Source organism: Chrysochloris asiatica, unplaced genomic scaffold, assembly GCF_000296735.1.
Source record: "Chrysochloris asiatica unplaced genomic scaffold, ChrAsi1.0 scaffold00057, whole genome shotgun sequence".
Classification (NCBI taxonomy): domain Eukaryota; kingdom Metazoa; phylum Chordata; class Mammalia; order Afrosoricida; family Chrysochloridae; genus Chrysochloris; species Chrysochloris asiatica.
In genome coordinates this window covers 15,721,812-15,730,981 of record NW_006408575.1, presented here as the reverse complement: position 1 = coordinate 15,730,981, position 9,170 = coordinate 15,721,812, and the positions used below count along the sequence as shown (strand labels likewise).

Genomic DNA, 9,170 nt, shown 5'->3' with positions numbered 1-9,170 from the left:
ACAACAACAACAACAACAGGTGAGAGTCCCCCTAGAGGTATCTTGGAGGAAAGGCATAGTAATTCACTTCCAAAGCATCAGTCACTGAAAATCTGATAAAGGACAATTCTACTCTGGTATACATGGATCACCATGAGTTGGAACCACCTTGATGACAACTAGTAGTGGTATTTTGTGTTGTGGTTAGTATGTATAACATGATCTCAGATGACAACTTGAAATACTGAATGTTCTTGGTCCTACTGAACAAAAATGAAAATTTGCTTAGCAACTTGCTGGAAGCCATACAGCTTGTAGGTGACAGTGCAGGGATTTTAAGCCAGGTCAGCATTAGCACCAGGACTCTGAAACCACCATGCTAGACTGTTCCAGGGCAGAGTTGCAGAAGACTAATTTATTATGTGTTTTAATTCAGTGGTTTTAAATTGTGGGGCCACAAAAGTTCCTGAAAATATTTTTAATGACACATTCTTCAGCACTTCTACCACAACATCTGATTCAGTGAATCAGTGTTTGGATCTATGAGTCTAAACTTTTCATAAGTTCCCTTAGTGATTCTTAGTGTGTAGCTAGGTTAAGAAATCACTGCATCAGGTATACAAGTCACAGCTGCTTTGTGCAAGATGGCTGGATGGGTGGTCTGTGAGGATACTATGTGTAGTATTGTGCTTCTTCTCATGACCACATAAACTAACCAAATGCCAAAAGTTGGCAGAAATTGCAACATGTTACAAAGATTTTATGACAAGAAATTTTCTCCAGGGGATTAAGCTCCTTGCTTTAAAAGATTCAAGTAACTGGACTAAATCATACACTCTTCTAGATACCATTCTACTTTTCCTCTAAAATATATCAGGAGCATACAACCAATTAAACGATGACAATTTCCTTACCTAAAACTCTTAATCTCTCAGCTCCTACTACCACTTCATTGTCATCTGCTGAGAAGAGCAATTTTCCAGAAACAGTTTTTACTTCAAACTTTTTCCCATAAGCTTCTACAGCTTTTGGACCTAGAAAGGAAAGAGAGAATACATTAGTCTCGTTGCATTTGATATAAAAGCTTTCATTGAACATATACATCTGACAAGATTACATTGAACTTTAATGTAAGTGAATTAGTGTTCAGAAGCCAACCATGAAAATCAGACATGACTTTAGTCATGTCTTGTCAATTACTTTTAATCACAGGCTCTCAAGCTAACATTTTATAGCACATTGTGTCCTTCCTGAAAACTAATGCTTGCAAGAGATTTCTCTCAGTTAGATTTGCAGATTTTCTTTGCTTGAGCATATCAAGAAATGGTTCTTGAGGCAAATCTCATATCTTTGACCTGTCCTAACTGTCAAAAAGGGCTTCTTCAAATTGAGCTGAAAACTTTCTCGCTCTGCACCCCAACCCACTGACTGCATCTGAGAACATACACGTCTATTTCTTCAGTAGATAGACCACTTCCTGGCACAAAAGGCTATAATACATTATAATTGATTGTCCTGGAGGTTGTTGAATCTTTTAGGCTACTACAATGGACTTCAAAAACTTTATGGAAACATTCCATTATTTTTTTATTCCAATTTCCCATGAACTTTTTGGGGTACCCTTACATTTCATTACTCAATAATAAAAATAATAATAAATTAGATGAGTTATTACAACAAAAAATTGATGTTCTTCAAGGTGGAGCTACCAGGGTGCATAAGGACGAGAAAGTTTCTCATCCCAAAGCACTATATACTAATGAAGAAGAAAAATAGGAAGCAATCAATCAACTAATTAATGGAAAAATGCAGAGTTTTAAGTACTATCCTAAAATAAAACCAAAGTAACATTTTAGAATTTATAAAAAAAGGATATATTTCAGTCTATCTGAGCATGATCTACATAAAGTTCAGTTGGACAACTTGAAATGCTTAATGTTCTTAGACTTACTGAACAAAAAAGGAAGTTAGCTTAGCAACTTGCACAAAGCCATACAGCTAACAGGTGACAGTGTAAGGATTTTAGGCCAGGTCAGATCCAGTACCCCAAAACTGATTGCCTTAAAAAAAATCAGAATAATCTGAGGGTATCATCACCCTCACTAAATATAGTATGGATTGAAAGGAATTTATCTTTGGTCTAGAATTTCCTAGAAAAATATTGGAGGGTAAAATTGAGAAATCTTGTATTTTCCCCATAGTTATCAGGAAATTTTAACATAGCATCTTTATTTGTATCTAGGTATCTTTCAAACTTCCTCTTAATTAGTTGCTATTGTTAGGTACCACTGAGTCAGTTCTGACTCACAGTGACCCTATACACAACAGAATAAAACACTGCCCAGTCCTGTGCCATCATCACAATCTTTGTTAAGCTTGATCCCATTGCTGATGCCACTGTGAAAATCCATCTCAAAGAGCATCTTCCTTTCTTTTCACTAACTATTCAGTTTACCTTGCATGATGTTCTTAGGGATAAAGGTAAATACACAACACGGCAACAACTACATTGTATAAGTAGTAACATGGAAAGATACACAGGCTGAAGGTACAGTGGGGATAAATCCACAAATATATAAGGGTTTAAGAGACTAATGTTTTACATAGGTATTTACCTTTGCTACAAACAAACCTTGTCATGATCCACACAAGCTATGGACAACATTGTGAAGTATGAATATTCCAGAACATTTAATTGTGCTCATGAGGAATCTGTACCTGGACCAAGAAGCAATTGTTCAAACAGAATATGGGAACACTAAATGGTTTAAAATTTAAAAGGGTGTGCGACAAGGTTGTATTATTTCATCATACTTATTCAACATGTATGCTGAGCAAATCATCCAAGAAGCTGGGTTCTATGATGAAAAACGTGGCATTAGGATTGGAAGAAGACTCATTAACAACCTGCCATATGCAGATGATACAACCTTGCTTGCTGAAAGTGAAGAGGATTTACAACATTTACTGATGAAGATCAAAGAGCACAGCCTTCGGTATGGATTACATCTCATTGTAAAGAAAACAAAAATCCTCACCACTGGACCAATAAACAACATTCTTATCAATGGAGAAAAGATTGCAGTTGTCAAGAACTTCATTCTTCTTGAATTAACTATCAAAACTCATGGAAGCAGCAGTCAAGAAATCAAATGATGTATTGCAGTAAGCAAATCTGCTACACAAAACCTTTCTAAAGTATTGAAGAGCAAAGATGTCAGCTTGAGGACTAAGGTGTGCCTGACCCAAGCCATGATATTTTCAATAACTTCATATGCATGCAAAAGTTGGACAGTGAATAAGGAAGACTGTAGAAGAACTGATGCTTTTGAGTTATGGTGTTGGAGGAGAATACTAAAAGTGCCATGGGCTGCTAAAAGAACCAATAGATCCGTTTTGGGAGAAGTACAGCCAGAGTGCTCGTTGGAGGCCAGGATGACCAAACTTCGTCTCTCATACTTGGGGCATATTGTCAGGAGGGACCAGTCACTGGAGAAGGATATCATATTTGATAAGGTGGAGGGTCAGAGAAAAAGAGGAAGACTCCCAATGAGATGGATTGGTCAAGTGGCAGCACAGATGGACTCAAGCATGGCAACAGTAATAAGGTTGGCCCAGGATCAGACAGTGTTTCATTCTGCTGTGCATAAGGTCGCTATGGGTCAGTACTGACTCGATGGCACCCAACAACAACAACAACAAACACACCTATGAATGTGGTACGACTTACAGGGAGCAAAATGATGAAAATTTCTTAGGTATTATCAAATACCTTAAATCAATGAGTTGTTGGACCTGGGTACTCAGGACCACATTCTTAGGGTACACCATGGTCAAATGGCATAATATAGTTCACAAAGATAATATTCTACATCCTACTTTGGTGATTACCTACTGGGATCTTAATGAGTAGCCATCTAAGGTAAAACTATTGGTTTCTCCACTTGTAGAAGAAAGAAGAGTGATAAAAATTTGAAGATTCTTGGTAATAACCAAATCAGTGTATCAATGGAAAATGTGAACATCAGTCACCATAACTCTATGATCAGAAGAATTAGATGGTGCCTGACTACTACTACCAACTGTTCTGAAGTAGATCACAGTAGAAGGTGCCAGACAGAATCGGAGAAAATACAAAATGAAACTCAAAATTTAAAAATAAGACTGGGATTACTAGTCAGAAAGAGATTGGAGGAATCCAAGATTACAGTCTTTGACCACCCTTCAGATTGGGAACAGAACTCACCCTTGGTACCCAATTTTCAGCCAAGAAGCAGATCTGTATACAGAGGGAACAACACTTGTAATGTATGCTTGACATGGATTGGTCACCCACTTAAGACCAGAGGGATAACATTTACCTAAGGACAACTTTAAGAAAGAGTGAGAAGGAGGGTGGAATAGAAATAAGAGCCACAAGAAGTGGTTAACTTTTGTTACTTGGACAGAATTGCAATCACTGAGATGAAGCAAAGTGTATGAGTTATGGGCTGTATAATTAATGATTTCCTCTGGAAACCTTCACTTAATTCACAATAAAAACTTGTTTAAAAAGGAAGCAATTGACAAAGTAAAAAAATAAAACTAAAAAGCAAAAATTGCCCTTAAAAAAAAAAAAAATCCTCTTAATTAGTAATAGTAGACACCGATGATTGATAAGTAGTAATGAGAAATCCTTCAAGACTTTCCAGCTAAAGATACTAGCAACTCACTTGCTATTGAACAACTTGGGTTTGATGGTAGACTGCCCAGTTTGACAGCATATTCCATGGGGAAACATGGGCCAGCTTAGTAAGAAGTTGTTAGAAGCATTGAGGTTAGGCTTATGCAGGTGATTTTGGGGAAGGTTTAAGGAAGCAAGATTTTGTTCTGAATTGGATGGTATCAGGAAATGGGGATAATTTTATGACTGAGTATGTAATGATGCAGAAAGCATCAAGAGAAGATGGAAGGAATATACAGAGTCACTGCACCAAAAGGAAATGGTTAATGTTCAACCGTTTCAAGAGGTAGCATATGAACAAGAGCCAATGATACTGAAGGAAGAAGTCCAAGATGTACTGAAGAAACTGGCAAAGAACAAGGCAGCAGGAATTGATGGAATCAAAATTGAAATCTTTCAAGAAAGTGAGGTGGCACAGGAGGCACTCACTCATCTCTGCCAGGAAATTTGGAAGACAACTATCTGGACAACTGATTGGAAGAGATCCATATTTGTGCCCATTCCAAAGAGCAAAGAGAGGTGACCCAATGGAATAAGGAAATCGTCGGACAATCTATTTAATATCCCATGCAACTAAAGTTTTACTAAAGGAAATACAGATACAGCTGAAAGCATACACTGACAGAGAACTTCCAGAGTTTCAAGCCGGATTCAGAAGAGGCTGTGGAACGAGGGATATTATTACTGATGTCCGATGGATCTTGGCTGAAAGCAGAGAATATCTGAAAGATATTTACCTGTGCTTTACTGACTATGCAAAGGCTTTTGATTGTGTGGATCATGACAAGCTATGGACAACATTGCGAAGTATGAGTATTCCAGAACACTTAATTGTGCTCATGAGGAATCTGTACCTGGACTAAGAGGCAGTTGTTCGAAGAGAACATGGGAACGCTGAATGGTTTAAAATTAAGAAAAGTGTGCGACAAGGTTGTATTCTTTCACCAAACATATTCAACCTGTGTGCTGGGCAAATAATCCGAGAAGCTGGGTTCTGTGAAGAAAAAAGTGACATCAGGATTGGAGGAAGACTCATTAACAACCTTCTATACGGCACATAACAACAACAACAATATGCAGATGATACAACCTTGCTTGCTGAAAGTGAAGAGGACTTAAAACACTTACTGATGAAGATCAAAGAGCATAGTCTTCAGTATGGATTACATCTCAATGTAAAGAAAACAAAAATCCTCACCACTGGACCAATAAACAACATTCTTATCAATGGAGAAAAGATTGCAGTTGTCAAGAACTTCATTCTTCTTGAATTAACTATCAAAACTCATGGAAGCAGCAGTCAAGAAATCAAATGATGTATTGCAGTAAGCAAATCTGCTACACAAAACCTTTCTAAAGTATTGAAGAGCAAAGATGTCAGCTTGAGGATTAAGGTGTGCCTGATCCAAGCCATGGTATTTTCAATAACCTCATACGCATGCAAAAGCTGGACAGTGAATAAGGAAGACCGTAGAAGACTTGATGCCTTTGAGTTATGGTGTTGGAAGAGAATATTGAAAGTGCCATGGGCTGCCCAAGGAACCAACAGATCTGTGTTGGAAGAAGTGCAGCCAGAGTGCTCCTTGGAGGCCAGGATGGCCAAACTTCGTCTCTCATACTTCGGACATATTGTCAGGAGGGACAAATCTCTGGAGAAGGATATCATATTTGGTAAGGTGAAGGGTCAGAGAAAAAGAGGAAGACCCCCAGCAAGATGGACTGGAAAAATGGCAGCATCAATGGGCTCAAGCGTGGCAACAGTAGTGAAGTTGGCCCTGGATCATGCAGTGTTTTGTTTTGTTGTGCATAAGGTTGCTATGAGTCAGTAACGACTCGATGGCACCTAATAACAACAACAAATCTTAATGAGTCTTAAGAAGAAATTGGGATACACAGAAAATGTTATAGCTGTAATGGAGTAAGACTGAACAGTCACTCATAGTAACTAGGATAGAGGGATGCTTGAACATTTTTGTGGTTTGCAAAATGTTTATGATTTGTTTGTTTATTAATATATTTAGGATTCATACATGAACAGAGTTGACTTTTTAATATTTTCTTTATCCATCACAGTCACAAAGTGTTTTTATTTGATGTTGATGTTCTGTGAAATTACTGCTATGCAAAAAGAAAGCACAAAGGCCTAACTGATAGTGTCAGACAAGCTTCCATGTATCTGAGTCTACATTTCTGTTTCTCAAGGCCATTGGATTACGAGTCAGGAGATATGAATTGTATCCCAACTCTCTCTCATATTCTGTTAAATGTGACCTTTTCCCAATCACTTGATCTTTCTGCACTTCAGTGTGTTGTATGAATTCAGCACGTATGAATCTGGATAATCCTGAGCAGGGCTATGAAATACAAGGTGCTGCTCCTGTGATCATCATCACCATCACCACTTTCATATCCACTGAGAAGAATTAATGATACTTGACAAGTATCCCTCTTCCAAGAAGTCCTGGTAGCACACTGGTAAAGAGATTAGCTGCTAATCTAAACATTGGTACTTACCACTTCCTCCAGAGACTCTTCAGAAATAAAGATGGGGCAGTGTGTTCCTGCAAAGATTACAGCCTTGGGAACCCTATGAGGCAGTTTATTCTGTATCATCACTGTGAGTCAGAACTGATCTGTTGGCAGTAGGTTTGGTTTTGGTTTGTTACCTCTTGGCCCACTTTCCTGATTACATAATCACGTCAACTCAGTAGACATGATCTCTTGCCAATACACCCAAAGCATGCTCTGACACACACAAAAAAAGGATACTGTGAAGGAAACAATATTTTGAAGGCTCCTTAGTGACCAGAAGTTGGCAGAACAGGGAATCACAGGTAGGATCTGGTTTGCTGCCTGACTGCTTTCATGCTACAGGTGATAAGGACAAGTGATAGTGAGGCTAATGGCTCTGTCAAGGTCACCAAGTGAGCAGATTTGGGTTTGCAATGGAGCTCACAGGATTGTTTCACAGAAGAAAATGATGTTTCTTTGTCTAGGATGGGGAATGACGCTGGTACCAACATGACTAATGCAAGTAGGATATGGACTTTGAGAGGATTAAAGGAAGTAGACACCTGGAAGAAGAAACTCATGATCAACAAGACAGCTGCTTCTTAGCCCTCATCGGAAAACTTAATGTGCATCCCTCGTTACATGTTTCTGTTCTTTCAAAAGGTGTTTGGTGAGGGACGTACATTAAGTCTTCCTACAAGGACCAAGATGCAGGTGTCTTGGTCACATCAAAATAGCCAGTAAAAATCTATCTTATTTGGGGTGCTTATCTTCTTTACTTTTTTTAAGTGGAGGGAGAGTTGGAGGTGGTCAGGTAATGAAGAACGAAAGAATGAATGACTGGCCATTGGAGGTATATCAGGTGAGCAGTTGGCATACTCTGGATCCTTTCACATGGCAAAAATAGGTATGATGAGGGCTTTGCCTTTTGGGGCCTGGGCAATATCACCAGATTGGTCACCAAAATGATCTTCATGTGTATAACTTTACTTTGAACCTAAGAATGGGGTGGTAAGTAATGCAGGAGAATACACTTAAGAGTACTCCATCAAACACAAAGCACAATTAAGACATTTTTATTTTAAGAATACACAACAAGAGTTCTGGTTTTGGCAGTGGCAGAGACAGCCAGGTAGGAAAGGCTCTGCGGGGGAGGGAATGAAAATCCAGAGAAGCTGGGCTCTCAGAGCTCTGGATCTAGCATAAGGTGCAGGGCATCAATTTCCCGCATGCACAAGTAGAAAAATCACGGTAAAAAGGAAAAATATTGCAAGTTAGGAATCATTCCAGGTGGGACTCCCTCTGTGGCCACCCTGCTTGGGTGCAGTTCAGAGGGCAGGGCTACAGTCAGACCAGCACAGTGCTAAAAGTGGTGCAGTGACATTCGCAAAAGGAGGTGCGGGGTATTCTACACATTTTTTTCATGCAATTCCCTGTCATGTCTTCTTTGTCCAGCCCAGATGCCTTCAGGCAGGTGGGGGCACACCCCTCAAAAAAAGTCCAGCACTGAGCCCACAGTTTTCCCACAGCACAGAGAGAAAGAGCTTGGTGGCTGCTTATGATGTCAGCCTCGGGGCCACAGCCCTCAAATTAACTTGTGCGGGACACTTTACTCTGGCCTATCTAACAAGAAAAAAGCAGGCCTGTCAGGCCTGACAGTCAAACCATATGAACAATCTGTAAAACCCCAACATAAAAGGATGCAACTATCTCAAGAATTATGCTGTGCACACACAGATACCTAACTGACCTTCAGGGACAAAAACAGTAGACAATATTTCTCCTATTAACTCATCAATATCTCTCTGCACACCTCTATGGTGGTGACTACAGGAGAGGCCTGAGCAAATGGACACCCCCACCCACTTCTGGAGGCTTTTACGGTGCACACACACTGCCTGTGTAGCAAGGTGACTGGACAGTCGGCCACAGTTTTATTTTTGTTTCAAAGTGGTGG

At 39.4% G+C, this 9,170-nt stretch overlaps 1 protein-coding gene across 1 annotated transcript in view; it reads right to left on the bottom strand.

Annotated features, from left to right (window-relative positions):
* Nucleotides 1-9,170, bottom strand: part of SGCD (sarcoglycan, delta (35kDa dystrophin-associated glycoprotein)) — a 720,725-nt gene that overhangs the window by 267,665 nt on the left and 443,890 nt on the right. Inside the window, exon 4 of the mRNA XM_006863921.1 lies at nt 894-1,013. Within this exon, the coding sequence (XP_006863983.1) occupies nt 894-1,013 (120 nt within the window). The remainder of the gene's footprint in view (nt 1-893; nt 1,014-9,170) is intronic.